This window comes from Falco rusticolus, chromosome Z, assembly GCF_015220075.1.
Source record: "Falco rusticolus isolate bFalRus1 chromosome Z, bFalRus1.pri, whole genome shotgun sequence".
In the NCBI taxonomy this organism is placed as follows: Eukaryota; Metazoa; Chordata; class Aves; order Falconiformes; family Falconidae; genus Falco; species Falco rusticolus.
In genome coordinates this window covers 61155805-61171489 of record NC_051210.1, presented here as the reverse complement: position 1 = coordinate 61171489, position 15685 = coordinate 61155805, and the positions used below count along the sequence as shown (strand labels likewise).

Here is a 15685-nt window from a genome sequence, read left to right as displayed (position 1 = left end):
AAACCCCCACTTCTTGTTTTCAGAAAGGTTTGCTTATTTGCCCTCACGAACACATATTATTGATGGATGGATAGTTTATCATTTGCCTTCACGGTATCTGAAAACTGCTCACCAGGGGACCCCTATGAATTGCAAAGTTCCATGACTGCCTGATTTCTGGAGCAACTTTGAGAGAAATGAAAATAATTTTGACTACACAATGGGTGCTGATAAATCAGTTATCTTCCAAGTACAGTTTCCATCTTTTTACACATTAAGAATACGGTTTTTTAAGTAGTAATTCTCCTCTTCCAGAAAGGTGTTAACGCATATTTTTGAGAATTTAATGCAATGACTGTAGAGCTGTTCTCCCAAGCACCCAATCAACTCTGGATAACTCTGCAACTGCAAATCTTTCTGAAATCATGGTTAGAGCACCAGGTCTGGAGCTCAGTCAAAATCTCTTGTGTGGACTTTCAGGAGACTGATGTTGAGATACCCAGCTGAGAGAAGCTGAAGGTTTTCTGCACTGCAGCTATGGAATGCCTTGGTCTTTGCTAGTTGATGTGACATCATTGGTCATACAAGCAAGGTAAAGGTACAATGAAAGACTTTATTTACTGAATGTAAGTGCACTGATACAGTTACTGTAAAGTTTAAAAACAGGTGAGCAAAATTGGAACGAACCTCCTACATGTTTTAATCCACTTTGGTCAAAGCTAAATATTTCTTTTGGCCTACAGCAACCTGTAAGATGTTAATGGAGTTCTGTTAAACGTTGATTAGAATGAAGATGATGTTTGGTCACTTGTTCATCAATTCCCTTTTCTGCATGTCTACCCATTCTATTCAACTTTTTTTTTCCCCAATAGCTCTGTTTTTTATTATAGGAGAGGGAGTGGCTCATACATAGTTTTAAATTTTGAACAGTTCAGCTAAAATAGAGTCATTGTTTGCTTCTGGCATTTTAATGGCAGCTAGTGTGAACCAAGGCTTTCAGCATTTTGTGCATTTTGTTGCTATTCTTCTGATATCCAAGTTTATTTTTTTATTTGGATTACTTTCCAAGTGAATTTTGTACTGTTGCAGGGACTGAGAAGTACTCAATTTAAACAGTGTTTTGCTTCTGTTTTGTGTTTGGGAAGCAGACCAGTGTTGGAAGAAGGGTTTGCTGGAGTCAAGAAGACGCTCAATATGAGTTATGCATCTTGCTCAACTTTATTAGTTTCTAACACTACTTGTATAGAACCCATACACATGCATATTCGTAAAGCAGAAATATAATTGTTAGTAGTCTCTAAACGCGCGCGGTTCTCACACCCCTAATTATCATGACTAAAATAAGCATTCCATCCATGTAGCTAATTGTGTTGCTGTGCTGCAGCCTTGTAGTTTGTTAGTCCCTATTTTCCCATACCGGTCCCTATCTTTCTTGGCCCTGCACCTGCTTTGCCAGCAGCTGTAGCTTGTTACAGCCACGGCCTGTTGGCACAACATAATTACTTGGCCTCAGGACTCAAGAATAGCTCAAGGCTGCCTTTCTTGTTAACTTCAGCACAGCAACTTCAGTACAGTTCTGATTACAGGCCTATTCTAATACCAGGCCTGGATTGTGCAGATCTTCAGAGATTCTAAGGCCATGCTTCTGCAGCCATTCTTCTGCAGACCAGTAGTTCGGAATATCATATGTACTATTAAAGGCTTTACCTGTAGGAGGATATCCCAGTCAGTTGTGACATTACAGAACTTCTGTATTTCAAATTCTAGAGCTCATTTTTCTGGTAACCTCCACTGAGAGATGCAAAAAGAAAGGAGAAGAATATTCAAAGCAGTAACAACTTCTGCATCTCTGCTAACTGTCTTTGGATGAGATGTACTAGTCAAAACACAGGAAAACCTTACGTAATGTTCTTATAAATAGAATAATTTTTCCAGAGTTTAATTTTGCACAATATATAACAAAAGATCTTGAATTCTGCAGTTAAACTTCTCTGAAGTTAGGCTAATTAAAAGCTACCACAATTGCTGAAAGGATTTAAGGTTGATCTTAAATCTTGTACTTTTGGAACATGGATTAAATTTTGAAAAAGAATAAGAGTGCATTGATTATAATTTTGAAATAAGCAGTACCTGAAACACATGCATAGGCATTTTAAATTAATCTCTGACAATTGCTTGGAATACTTAAAATTCTGTAACATATTAAGCATTAATGAAAGAAGCACTATCCAGACTTATCTATGGAGATTCCGTAACAACTGACCTACTTGCTCAGGGAAGTATCACAAATTTGCAATCTTTTTCAGCCCAGATAGCAGATAAGCCAGTCCCTTCTCAGTTCAGATTTGGGGTATGGAAAGACTTAAAAACTGAAATATTAATGTCTGAAACGTTCAATCTTTCAGTGCCAAGATATGGAGTTCTTTACCACCTAAGAAAGACTGCAGTTAGATCCTTAACAGTGATCATCCGCATGCATAGTGCTCAGTCTCGTTTTCTCTGGTCAATTTAAAAAGAACTTGAACTGTAACTCCAGGTACAATCAATTTCATCAGGAGATTCCCAGTCAAGTTATAACAAAACCGTTCACAACTTAGCCTACTATAGTCCCTTTCTGCTATCAAATTTCATAACCAGAATACATGGACATATCGTTTTGTTGAACAATCTGCACATATTTCTGAGAAACAGAATGCACGCATTATTTTGACTCAGGGTGTCCCATGCAAAGAGCTATCACAGATGATTAACTGAAGGAATTGCTGCTTAGGATAAGGCAACTTTGAAGGACAATTACAGGCTGGAAGGCTGGCAACAGAAGACTCTTGCAATCAAGATATTTCTGATGCTTGTTGGACAAGAAGCCAAAGATGTGTCCTTAGGCAAACTACCTCCATTATAACACCAAAATCACACCCTTAACACCCCAGCCCACAAAGAGAGCCTTCCTCAATGAAGACGTGTAGTTAATCAGTAAGACTGCACAACCATTATGTAGATTACCATCCAGTCAATGTTAAGAGGGTTGGAACTTAAATTAATATTCATGCGGTCCATGTACAAATCTGCCTGTGGACACCGCCAAGGCGTGCCAGCCCACCTGGTGCCCACGCCTGCACAGCTTCGTAGCGAAGGCCCTGTCTCCTGCTCTTAACGACTCGGTCTTCGATTCTGCACACTGGGTAACGAACTCATTTTTGAGGCAATTCTTGTTTCAACACAGGGTGCCGTTCCCTAGGGTTTATTCCCTAGGGTAATCAAACTGCTTCTTATTAAACTCGGCTACCAAAAGAGCACTTAAACGGGAAATCTGTTTTTTCTCTTCCGTTTCTGGTGGGCGTGCCGGGATTTGCAAGGCAGAACACACGGCGGACTGCATGCCAAACCAGTCACCGGACCCAGCCTGCCCCGGCACGGGGGGTTGTGCCCGGGCCTTGGCACTCGGGTGTCAGCTGCGACCCCCGCCGCTCAGCTGCGGGAGCGGGAAGCGGGGCTCGAGGGGCGCGCGCGGTGGCGCCCCCCGACCGACCGCCGCCGCCGTCCCCGCGGCGGGGCCTGCCTGCGGCGCCCGGGCCTGCGCCCTGCCCTGCCCCGTCACTACAGGCGGGCACCGGGCCCGCTGCCCCCGCAGGGCTCGCCCCCCCCCGGCCCGCGGTACCCCCCCGGCCCCCGGCAGCCCGGCAGGGCGGCCACGCGGCCCTCCACGGCCTGGCCGCGCGCGCGGCCCCGCGCCCCCTTCTAGGCGGGGCCGATGCCCCGCGCTGGTCCCGCCCCCGCCACGGCGGCCCGGCCGGCTCCTCAAGGAGCGCGGCGCTTCCCCTCGCGGCCGAGCCGGGAGCGCGGCCGGCGGAGGCGGGCCTGCACGGGGCGGGGACGCCCTCTCTCCCGGGAGTCGCAGCCCGCGGCGGCCCAACGGCGGCCCGCCCAGAGACTCCTCCAGGGAGCAGTGGAGTTCGCCCCTAGAGCGCCCGCGCGGTAGGACGCTCTGGCAGGCGCCGCGCGCTTCTCTCTGTCGTCAGGCCCGCCTCTCCGGCTGTGTGTGGCACTGCCGGGAGCGGAGCGGTCGAGCAGGCTCCGCCATGATGAACAGCGGAGGGATCGGGGTGCCGCTGGGCTTCCCCTTGGGCCCCACGTCTGTCATCCAGGTCACGAACCTGTCCTCGGCAGTGACCAGCGAGCAGATGCGGACTCTCTTCGGCTTCCTAGGAGATATCGAGGAGCTGCGCCTCTATCCCCCGGAGTAAGTGGGGCCCGCGCCGACCTCTGGAGCGATAGAGACTTGGGAGGAGGAAGAGGCCTAGAGGGGCCGGGAGGGTGGAGGGACGAGGCAGAAGGCCCTACGTGCCATTTTGAGTGTGGGCACCGGAGCCTTCCGCACGGGGAGCGGTTCACGTTGTCCCACCCCTTTGTGAGGCTGGAGCGGCCGGGAAAGGAGCTTCACCCGCACTTAAGATGGCGGCCGCAGCTCGGAGGGGGGAGGCAGCCGCGATATCTCCGGAGCGGCGGGTTTTAGTGTTCTCGTGGCGGCGGCCGGGGTTGCGACCGCCCGCTGTAGGCTGCGGGCACTGAGCCACCGCCAGAGGCCTGGCGAGAAGCGTGCGGCTAGGCTGCCCCGGAGCGCTCCCCCGGCGCAGATCGCCCCCCGCCCCCCCCCCCCCCCCCTTTTCCTGCAAACCCTCTTTCTGAGGCCCGCCTTTCTCTTCGCTCGGACCGAGCTGGGGGGTGCGTGTGTGCTGGGCTAGAGAGCCCCAGGCCCGGCCCCCGCCCCCGCCCGGCTGGCTGCCAGGGCGCTGCGTGCCGGCGGGACCAGCTTCCCCCCTCCCCCGTTCGAAGGGCGCTGTTCTCCGAGAAGGGCCCGCGCGAAGAGAAGCCAAAATAGCTTTTCACAGAGGGACGGCACCTGCCCTGCCTTGTGCTCAGAAATGCCCTTGATAAGACGTGTGCAGTAAATGAGAGTTAGTAACAGACGTGACACGTTTCTCTAAACCGTAGCCGGTCTCATTATGTCAGCTGCACGGTGCACTCACATGGGAGATACTGAGGTTTGCAAAATAACAGTATTTTTTTTCCCTAAGCAGAAAACCATCAACACAACAGGGTAGAAGAATATTTTTTTCTTAATGCATCTGTTGTACTAGGAAATGAATGGCAGACGTTTCCTTTCAAACCATTTATCTTTTCTTTTTTCTCATGAAAATTAAGTAGAAATAGCAGAAAGGGGCAGGAGTCATTCGCATCCAGATACTTCAATTTTAATACAAAGAAGTCATTCAGATGAATAAAATTTAATTTAAAAAAATAGCAATAAAGTTGGTATTTATCCTTTTTTTGTTACTGCGTTACATCTGAGTAAGTTTCAATGATGACCATTCAGAAAAATCAAATACGATTTATTAGGTAATTAAAAGTATATGTAATAGGCATCCATTCATGTAGAGATATGTTTAAAACAGCCTTACTGAGTTTTAAAGACTCTTTAATAGATTTATGGTGATTTTTATACATTTTTCTGGGGTTTTACTTTGGACTGATTCCACACTTGCTGCTTAATACACTTGAGTGTTCTCCTGACCGAATATTTTTTTTGTTGTAGCTGTTGCTCTCATTTTTCACTGTTATATAATAGATGTTAAAGCAGATAGATACTTTTTTGACACTTGTATGCAAATGACGTTTGTGCCCAAGTATAAATTTTTGCCAGTGTCCATATACACATATAATACTAAAATCCAGTGCCATAGTAGGGTTTGACTTGGAAATGTCAAGGTTATAATGTGGTAAACATCCATTCTATATAATTAGTTTAGTTTTCAGAGATAAGACGCAGGATTGCGATTACTCATTTTACTCTTGTTTTATTTACGGTTTCTATGCAATAACTTTTAAGAAATATGGATTTCCATGTCTAATAGTTATAGACATTTGACCTGGCTTTCAAATTATTATCTTGAAAAATAATTTTTTACTTTAATGCCCTTCTTGTGAAACAGAAGAAGACAGGCTTCCTATTGACTATATTTCCTGTATACTTACTATATTTATTGAAAATAAATATATTTGAATAATATTTTGATAAAATCAGAGAGTAGCGTTTCATTGGTGAGTGCATGGGAAGCAAAGGTGTCGCAAGCAAAAAGATGTTATAATAGATGTCTGCAATTTGTTAACATTATTTTCTACTACTGTTTTTTCCTTAAGTAATTAATGATTTAATGCCTAGATGTTTTTAAAAACAATTCTCTTAATTAAAAGGGAAATTTGCTTTTTACATTAGAGTCAACATCAGATAAAAAATCATGTCATTTCAGTTCTAGCTTTAAAAATAATTCCAAGAAATCCAAACTTTTGATGTATTGTACAGCATGAATTCTGTTACCTTTGTGCAACAGTGGAAACTCACTTCTCAGTCCAGTTTCCTACGTGAACAATATAATTCAGTAAGTTGAATTAGTGGACTACAGGTCTCATGGATGTTGACTACTGAATAATATTAGTATGCTTTTTGTAAGTGATTTCATGTTGAGGATTAAGAGGAAGTGACATAGTAGCTTTCAGTCATCTGAGAGTGTGTTACTAAATTAAGTAAAAGCTTTCACTGTGACCGGGACCCCGTTTGCTAGCCTTTGTTCAGAAATTACAGAAATGGATAAAAAAATTAAAGCAAATATTTCTTGTTTCAAGAATAATATGTGGTGTAATACTAAAAGAGTATTATCCTGACTTTTTAATAGATTAAGTAATGAGGTGAAATAGTTACATGTTGCATTGTGTAGAATTGCAACCTGTTTTCTCTCTAATTTTGTATTGCAAATATTCAGCTTACAAAATACTTCTGATTAGCCAAGCATGAGTTTGTAGAGAAGAGTGATGTTGTGTTCTCTTCTGTATGCATCATTTCATGTATTAAAAATATAGGCATTCATGTTAAGAAATTTACTATAGTATTTGTATATCTGTTGCCTTTGCTGGGCATAGATTGTATTTCTAATAGATGTGAACTTCCAGTTCTTTTGATAATGCACAGCAGCAACAAAACATAGATGCAGATGTATGCACACACACACGCTTTTTAAAGCACATAGACTCCATTTTCTCTATGATCTTTCTAAGTTAAAGCATAAGTTATCCTTCATCTCTTCCAAGTCAGTCATGTCTGTCAGCCTTCTACTTTCTCCCTTAATCTGCTGAAGTCTAATTCATAAAATCTGATTGTATTAAATAGTCAAATTTTTTTAATAATGAAACTACTTTTGTTAATTAAAAGGAAATAGAATCATTAGTTTCAAGGACGACCTGAAACTAAACCGTATGACCTTGGACTCTTGACAGGCTTGATGGTGTTACTGCTTCTCTGGGGAGCCTGTCCCAGTGACTGACCACCATCACAGTGAAGAACCTTTTCCTGATCTCCAGTCTGAACTTCCCCTGATGCAGCTTCATTCCATCTCCTCGCGTCCTATCGCTGGTCACCAGGGAGAGGAGATCAGCACCTCCCCTCCTCTGCCCCCCTTGAGGAAGTTGCAGGCTGCGATGAGGTCACCCCTCAGCCTTCTCTTCCCCAAGCTGAGCAAACCAAGTGACCTCAGCCACTCCTAAGTCATGCCCTTGAGACCTTTCACCATCTTGGTTGCTGTCCTCCAGATGAGCTCTTAACAGTTTGATATCCTTCTTGTACTGCGCTGCCCCAAACTGCACACAGTACTCAAGGTGGGGCCACACCAGTGCAGTGTAGAGTGGGACAGTCACCTCCCTGGACTGGTTGGCCGTGCTGTGCTTCATGCACCCCAGGACATGGTTGGCCCTTCTGGCTGCCGGGACACACTGATGACTCATGTTGAACTTGCCATCAACCCATCCCCACAGATCTCTTTGTGTGGGGCTGCTCTCCAGCCTCTCATCCCCCAGTGTGTATGTATAACCAGGATTACCCTGTCCCAGGTGGAGAATCTGGTTCTTGTTAAATTTCATACTGTTGGTGATGTTGGCCCACCCAGCTCTCTAGTTTATCTAAATCTCTTTATGAGGTCTGTCTACCCTTGAGGGAGTCCGCAGCTCCTCCTAGTGTAGTATTATCATCAGACTTACTTAACGTACATTTCATTCCTGTGCTCAGATTATTTATTTAAAGCATTAAAGAACATGGATGCTTTTTTCCTAATTCTCTGATATTTTGCTCTCAGAGCAATCCAAGAGGATTGTAGAAGTGGTGAATGGGATCAGGTGACCATTTCCATCTTACAAGAAATTCCTTTGCTAGCACTGTTCCACTCTAATTAATCGTGCAGCATCCTACCACTGACTTTAGGGAGTAAGGATTTCAGCTCTGGCATCTATAGGTTTTGTGCTTCAGTGATTAGGTGCGGCGAATGAAGAGACGGGACGCAGCTTGATGCAAGCAAATGTCAATTTATTGTACAGAAGCACGAGTTTATATACACTTTCAGAAGCTGCGCGTTTTAAACAGATTGGTTCTTGAAGCTAAGCCTTGCATACTAGGCAATCCCCGATTGGTGGTTAACTACCATCAATTAACAGCAAGGTGTTACCTTTCCTTGGCGCCATCCCTCCCCCACTCCCCTGTGCTCTGTATCATGTTGATTGTTGTCTAGACAAGCTCGAGCACATTCCCCTCAGCTAACTGATTGCCACGCATGGTCCTAGTTTCCAGCCCGCTCCTGCAGTTATGGAGCAAAGTACAAGAATATGCTATGGTTGTCTGAGCTAACATTATTAGAGAGGAGAGTTCCTTTTTACCCATTTTCTGCGTTTTTCCTGTCATTAGCATGTACCTCAGTTTTATAGGGTGCCACAGAGAATTTCCTTCAAAAGCTAAAAGGAAGTCTCAGATTTTAGTAATTATATTAAATAGAAGGCACATTAATGTTTCAGTAGTTTACTTAAGTTCTTGTAAGCTTGCAAATGTGGACAGGAAGAGAGAAACCAGTTCAGTTTTTAAATGCATTAAATGAAATGCAGGCTTTTTAAGATTACTCTTCAGTATTCCCGTCAACCTTTGTGAACCTAGTGACATTTCCCAGCAATTAGTATGTTAAGACTATTGTCCTGACGTACCAGTTTCTGTTAGGGTCCTTCATTTTATGTCTCAAATTGATTGGGAAAGCTTTCTTTATGAGTGTTAGGTCATGCTATGTTTTATAGTAACTTTTTCAATTCGTGTTTTCCCTTCATTGATCAAAGCCCTTCAGTTTCTTCAGTCACTGCTAATCAGACATCCCTTTAAGTAGGACAGGTTTCATAGCTGCCATGTGCCTGAAAGGCTGGTTCTCTGGGGGGAAGTTTCTGTCTTGTATATTAGAGGCTTTCACACTTTATGCAGATGGCAGTGAATGCTACTTTGTTATTACTGTTACATTCCTAAGGTATGTGAACTGCAAGTAGTCCACCCTCGGATTCAGTGTTGAGGGCTTTGGAAACACTTGGCACTGAAGAAGTTTCCATACAGTCATCATCCCAATTTTAGCTACTGGTCAGTGAGAGACACTTCATTGGCACTGAAAGCAGTATTTCTTTTAATGAAAAAAACATTAACTTGAATCATCTTTCAGTGGGTCACAAATGATTGTTACTGGTGGCTGCTGTTTGTATTTACTTTTTTTCATACAAGAAAATTGCAAATTTGACTTGATTGTGCAGCTATTTATTTGCTCTCTGGAAGGCTTTCTTTTGAAACTTTAAAAATTGAAAGCAACTATTTGTGGACCTTGAATATTATCAGTTAAACCAGTGTAAGCTATGTGGCGATGTTGTTTTTTTTTTTAATCCACTCACTTCACCCTTAATTTGTGTTTGATTATCAGATTTTAAAAAGAGCAGCAGAATTTCTCTCTTATCATGCTGCATCTGTCTATTGTTGGTTTAACCTTGTTGGTCACTGGTATCAAAAATTTGCACAAGAGACTTGGACTTCATGAGACTTTTTTAACCCTTTCCTTGTAAGACTTGTCTCTTAAAGAGCACCGTAAGTGGTTTTCAGTGCTCAAAGACTCCTGTTATTCCACTTTATTACCAAATATTTTGGTCATTTCTTCTTCCCTGTCTCATAAACACAGCTTTAACCTTGAGAAGGTGGCTATTCAGAGACCCTTTGAGAATGCTTTCCCTGCCTGCCCAGCCCAACTCTATATGAAAAATGCTCAGAAATGAAAGTAAGGGATGGTTGCAAAATTCTTTCAGAAAATCTGATGTCTGTGTTGTGTGTTTTCATACTTACTGTTATCTTATTTTCCCTTTCACTTCCATCTTGAGGAAAGCAAGTATGACTGAATTGCAGGTTTCTGATTTTACCAAGTGAGTTCTGGTTTCTTCCTGAAGCTGAAAACTTAAATATTGTAACAGAAACTTATGTGTGTATGAAAGTTACTTGGAAAATTATGGTTAAATAGGATGAAAATATTAACAAGAAAAGAAAGTAATGTTACAGCCATAGCCTGTGTGAGAGTATTAGTTTGGGTACTAGGAATTGTTACTACACCAGAGTCTCCATGTGGATTTGCCACTTCTGTGTAGAAGAGGGTGACTGTAGTGGGGCTTCACTGTCAGTTACAGTGATAATTTGTCACAAAGCCTGAGGAAAAACTCCTTAAGTTTTGAATACCTGTGTATGATCTTTATATCAGAGGAATATCAGAGATCTCAATTCCCATGTTGGGAGTGGAGAATTGCTGTCACTGTTAACAAGAGCTCCTCAGTTTGACATTTGCAGAACTTCTGGTGCTTCCTGAATTTGCTCAAGTGGCAATAGATGGAGGCTGTTAAGGAGGTAGGAAGGAGACCTCTTTCCTTTAAGCCTGCGTGTGCAAAAGGTCTCTGAGAAACCACTCTTGGATGATGATGCCGACATTTGAATATGCAAGAGTATGAGAGGGTATGCAGTGTTCCCTGCTCTGCAGAAGAATATTCCCTTAAACTTTTGTCTCTTTGTTGTGTGTTTCTTGTAAAAGCTTTGAGTTACTTACATTTAAATTTAGAAGGTGTGTTGTTCAAGAGAGTATTGAATTGGTACCTTTCTGCTGGCTGTTTAAATTGGCTTTTGTGAGAAGGTGAAGTATGCCTTGTTTTTCTCAGTTACTAAGAAGACCAAGACCAGTTTTTATAGATCACTTTCAGTTTGCAGTACAGTTGAAATCTGAAGCTGGTTTGCAGGGTGTGACAGGTCTTTTGCCTTGGGTATGTACTCTGGTATGCCAGCCACTCATACAGATTAGAGTTGGTTTTCAGTTTACTAGGAGACCAGTGACATCTGTAATCAGATTCTTAGCCTCAGTCATGCTTTTGTGTTATGCTTGTCGCCCAGTTGAAGTCTGTGTTTCAAAGCCTTCAAAATTGCATGTGTAGTGATAAACCTTCAAATGTGGCTGTAGGAGGATTTTTGAGCGGTTAAATACTGGTACGTTTTATTGAGCAACAATTGGATTTTTGCAGAATTAGTCGTTTGGAAGCAGAGAGGCACAAACTGTCTACATTAGGTGTTGAAAGCCCTGCTGTGTAATACCGATTGCTTCTAGATGGTCTGAAGTTTTCTTGGAGGCTAGAACACAAGTGGTTCTTAGACATTAGACTGCAGTGTAGATTAGGCATTTCAAGTAAAACACACAAAACCTTATTAAAATGTGATCTGCACAATTATTTCATAACATCTTCTTTTGTTAAGTTATTTCTCTTAAGACTTCTGTTGTGTCTTCCACCACCACCCTGAGAAAAAACAGACCCTTAGAGGAATGTTTTCTAGCCCTTTATTTGTTTTTTTTTCTGAATAGGTCATTCTTACAAAGTGTTTTTGGTTGTTACTCTGTTGGGGGGACAGATGTTACTGTCTCCCTGCAAAGGAAAACAAAAATGGCAGAAACATCTGAATACTATTTAGATACTAATTTCCTTTTTGAGCTTTCTTGTCTTCCTAGAGAAACAGTATTGTAGTAACCTTGAGTCAGCAATGTAGGAGTTGCTTTTTTGTATTGGTACTTTGTAACCTTGGGAAGAGGATTAGAACTTTACCGCAATTCAGCCTCAGGAAAGGTTAGCAGAAAAAAATGGGACAAAGACTTAGAACAAGACTTTTCTGTTTTAAGAAAGACTTCTTCAGAAGCCTGCTGGGGGAGGTTTAGGAAGCCCACTTCATAGAAAGAGAGGACTCAATCACTGTGAAACCTTCTAGAAATTTAGATCTTTTGGATCTTAATCATCTCCCTTGATGCAGATGCAGCATTGATGTGTTTTCAGCAGAGGTGATCTACTTATATAGAAAATTTATCCTCCATAACCTTCAGAAAGCACTTTGTACCAAGACTTTTTTTTAAGACCCATGTTTTGCAGCAGTTTTCTGATGTTAGTATTTTTGAACATACTTTCCATGTAGCTTTTGTGTTTGGAATCCAGGAAGTACAAGGGGGGAGAATATTATAAAAAATACAGTTGTCAGAGCTGGTTCTATAGGTGTCAGAATTTATAAGGATTATTTATGGGGTCTGAATCTGCATTTTGAGTTAGGAATGAAAAGAACAGGCAATATTGGGAGTCTTCAACAGTGTGGACCACAGAATCTTCAGTGGAGGCTTCACCCATTTGGGTTGTAACACTGGCATGTATATTTAAAGACAAACAAACCCCAAAGAACAACAACAAAATGAAAACCCTCTCCTCCCAGCCTACACATACAGCCCCCCATCCACCCTCTCTCCAACAAACCAAAACCAACAAAAAACCCCTATAGCCATAAACAAAAATTTGCAGTTTGCAGTGAGCAGAGTCTGGCTTTTCAGAGTATGTAAGATCAAAAGTTGTATGCAAACATTTCTGCAGAGTTCTGAGAAAGTCATAGCTTGCTGTCACCTCTGGAAATGTTCTGAACCAAGACCTTACAGTTGGCTCAGAAACCATTCTGTACAATTATTTCCTTCCTGAATGTGGAAATTTGAAACTGAAAATGTTTGTCACTACAAGCAAAATAAATGGGCAGAAGTGTAGTGATTTTACAGTGTTTTTCTAAATTATGTAAGGCCAACTTTCATATTTATGTCTTGCCATTCCATTTATTTTTGCCTCCTCAGTGTATCTGTTTTCACAGAATTTTCCATGATAAGTGTTTCTGAATGCCATTCTGAAGTTGGCCAGCTCACTATAGATATTTTACCTAGGTGTTATCTTTCTAGTAACTAGAACCATACCAGTCTGCCTGCCTCAGACTTAGTTATTGGGTCTTTTATGCAACTAATATAATGAAATAGTGTGTCTAAACCATCTGAGCTTATATTTATATATTAAAGTCTAATTAAGTCCATACAACAACTTTGTGAGTACCTGCTTGGAATTTGAGGGACTACAAGATGGGTTGGGCTGAACTTGATGTGCTTCTGGTACTTTTAGAAAGTTGACAAGTGTTTCTGTTTCAGTTGAGGGACAGTTTATGCAGCATATTTTCCATGAGTTACTGCTTTGCTAGAAGACAGATGGTCCTTTCAAATGGAAATTGCTGATGCTCCAGCAATATCCTATTGGATTCTCTTTGAAGATTTCACCTTGACTTCCTTCATATGAAGAAATAAACTGGTGGTATAAAGGTTACAAGCCTTGACTAGGGACTACATTTTTTAAAGCAAAATTCTTTGATTTTGATTGAGATTACAATGTTTATGTGTTGTGCTTTCTGACATCTCTGGTGTTATACTTCCTAATGGAAAGTAAATTACAGATTTTCTTCAAGTGTTCTAGCTGAATAGTGAGTTCCTTTTCCTCCAGTGTTATCCCATACTATACTATGCTAAACTAAGGCAGACAATAAAAATTTTTGTTACATTAGTGAACCAAGGCCTAACATTTGAAAGAACTTTCAAGAACTGCTTTTATCTTAAGAAAAATTAACAAAGCTGCTTTTGTGAAGACCTAAGAAAGAGTATCAGTTATTATGGGCTAATATCTGAAGGACCCACTGAAAAATTACTGGGTTTATTGTTTGACTTTCCTAAACAAGGATTATTTGGAGGAATAAAGACAAACTATGAATTATTTACTTGACAGATGTGTCAAATAAATACGCTACTTACAATAATAATTTGGAATGTACTGGTCAGTGTTGTTAAGCAAGAACATCAAATCAAACATTAATTTGGGATTTTGGCTTCAAGTTTCCAATGAAGAGGAAGAAAAAGCTACGCCTTTTTCAGTGACATAGTAAGCAAGCAAATTAGTTAATTTGTATACTCTTGCCTTTTGGCTAGCTTTTCCAGGAAGTCTAAAACCTATTCTTTAATGAAGAAGTAATAGTTAAAAGTACATGCAAATAATTACTTAATGTGACTGATTTTTTTTTTCCCTTTTATCTTGCAGCAACGCACCTCTTGCTTTTTCCTCCAAAGTATGTTATATTAAGTTTCGTGAAGCATCGAGTGTTGGTGTGGCCCAGCATCTAACTAACACGGTTTTTATTGACAGAGCTTTGATAGTTGTGCCCTGCGCAGAAGGTTGGTATTTTAGACATTCCTCTGTAATGTTCGTCTTTGTCATGTCTGCTAATTGTTTCAAGCTTTCCATGTAAGAAGGTGGTGCTCTGTATTTTTATTTTATTTTACTGCTTTTTGAAAAAAAAGTCTTGAAACAAAACTGAAAATTTAATGAAGAAACCCAATTATATAGATTGAGTTGAAATTCAGCATTAGGAAAAAGATAGTTGATTTGAATTGGGATAAATGGATTTTCCATTGTTATTACTTATGTTGAGGGAAAAGAAGGTAAAATAATTCCCTTCAATGTGATTTTCGTTGGCAAGCTTACTCTCACACAGAGTTCTCACTGAAGTCAATGGAGCTCTGAAAAGATTAGGCAATTTCCTGGCATTGATAACACTGCAGTTTGGATCTTTATGTATCACCTTTGGTGTGGTGGTTTGTTTGCTTTTTTTTAAAGATGCTGTTATTTTTCGGTTTTTTTAGACTGAATTCCAGTTTTGTCTTGTAAACATGATGTATGCATGTGGCCATTGAAATTAATCTAACCTAAAATACTTAACATTTGTGGTGGTAATTACTGTTTGAATATGAATGTTTACCTGCTAGTTCAATTTAAAAAAATGCAGTTTTCCTTTCTTGTTACTGTGGAAAATACTACTTTGTGTCCTGTAATAAGGCTTTCTTATGTATATTGGTACTCCTTTTTGGTTTTATAATTCCTTTCTCTTTAAAAACGCAGCGATCTGTACAGAATGCTACCAGCATAAAATATTTTTTAAACGCATAATAAAATAAAATGCTCGGTGAATACTAAATTGACAAGTGTTACTTTAAGTAGCTTTGAGGCCATACTTTTACAGAGGTGTTGAATACAAGGTATTTGGTATTGTTAGTATAATATGCCAGATCTGAATACAGTTGTATGAAGCATGGCCTTACAGTAGGCATATTGCTGGAGTTAGGCAAAACCCCATTGACTTCATTGGGATCATTGTGGAACTGAGCGTCTGCACATTTAGTTCTGGACTTTTTGCCTCTTTGGAGTGGAAACATTCCAGCTGTTGGAGTGAACCTAACCTCACTTTGAACATGGTAGCTGTTTTGCCATGAACAACAGTATTTAAAATGATTGAACCATAAACTGCAACAAGTCCAGAAATAACTTCTATTAACATAACTTTTCTAACTGCAAGAGACAGGCTTTGGTTCAGAAAATGCTGTTGACTTCTTGGAGTTTGTTAACA

At 41.2% G+C, this 15685-nt stretch overlaps 1 protein-coding gene across 5 annotated transcripts in view; it reads left to right on the top strand.

The window, feature by feature from the left end:
- The first annotated feature begins 3837 nt into the window (after positions 1–3837).
- Positions 3838–15685, top strand: part of SREK1 (splicing regulatory glutamic acid and lysine rich protein 1) — a 40139-nt gene continuing 28291 nt past the window's right edge. For 2 of the 5 annotated variants that reach the window (XM_037374577.1, XM_037374576.1), the window contains exons 1-2: positions 4048–4219; positions 14323–14456. Coding sequence is in view for 2 of the 5 variants with exons in the window: in XM_037374575.1 (XP_037230472.1) it covers positions 4059–4219; positions 14323–14456 (295 nt within the window). In the remaining 3 variants the exon portion in view is untranslated. Of the gene's footprint in view, positions 4220–14322; positions 14457–15685 lie in introns of those variants that run through there. The other 3 variants (XM_037374575.1, XM_037374574.1, XM_037374578.1) reach the window with 3 other exon arrangements.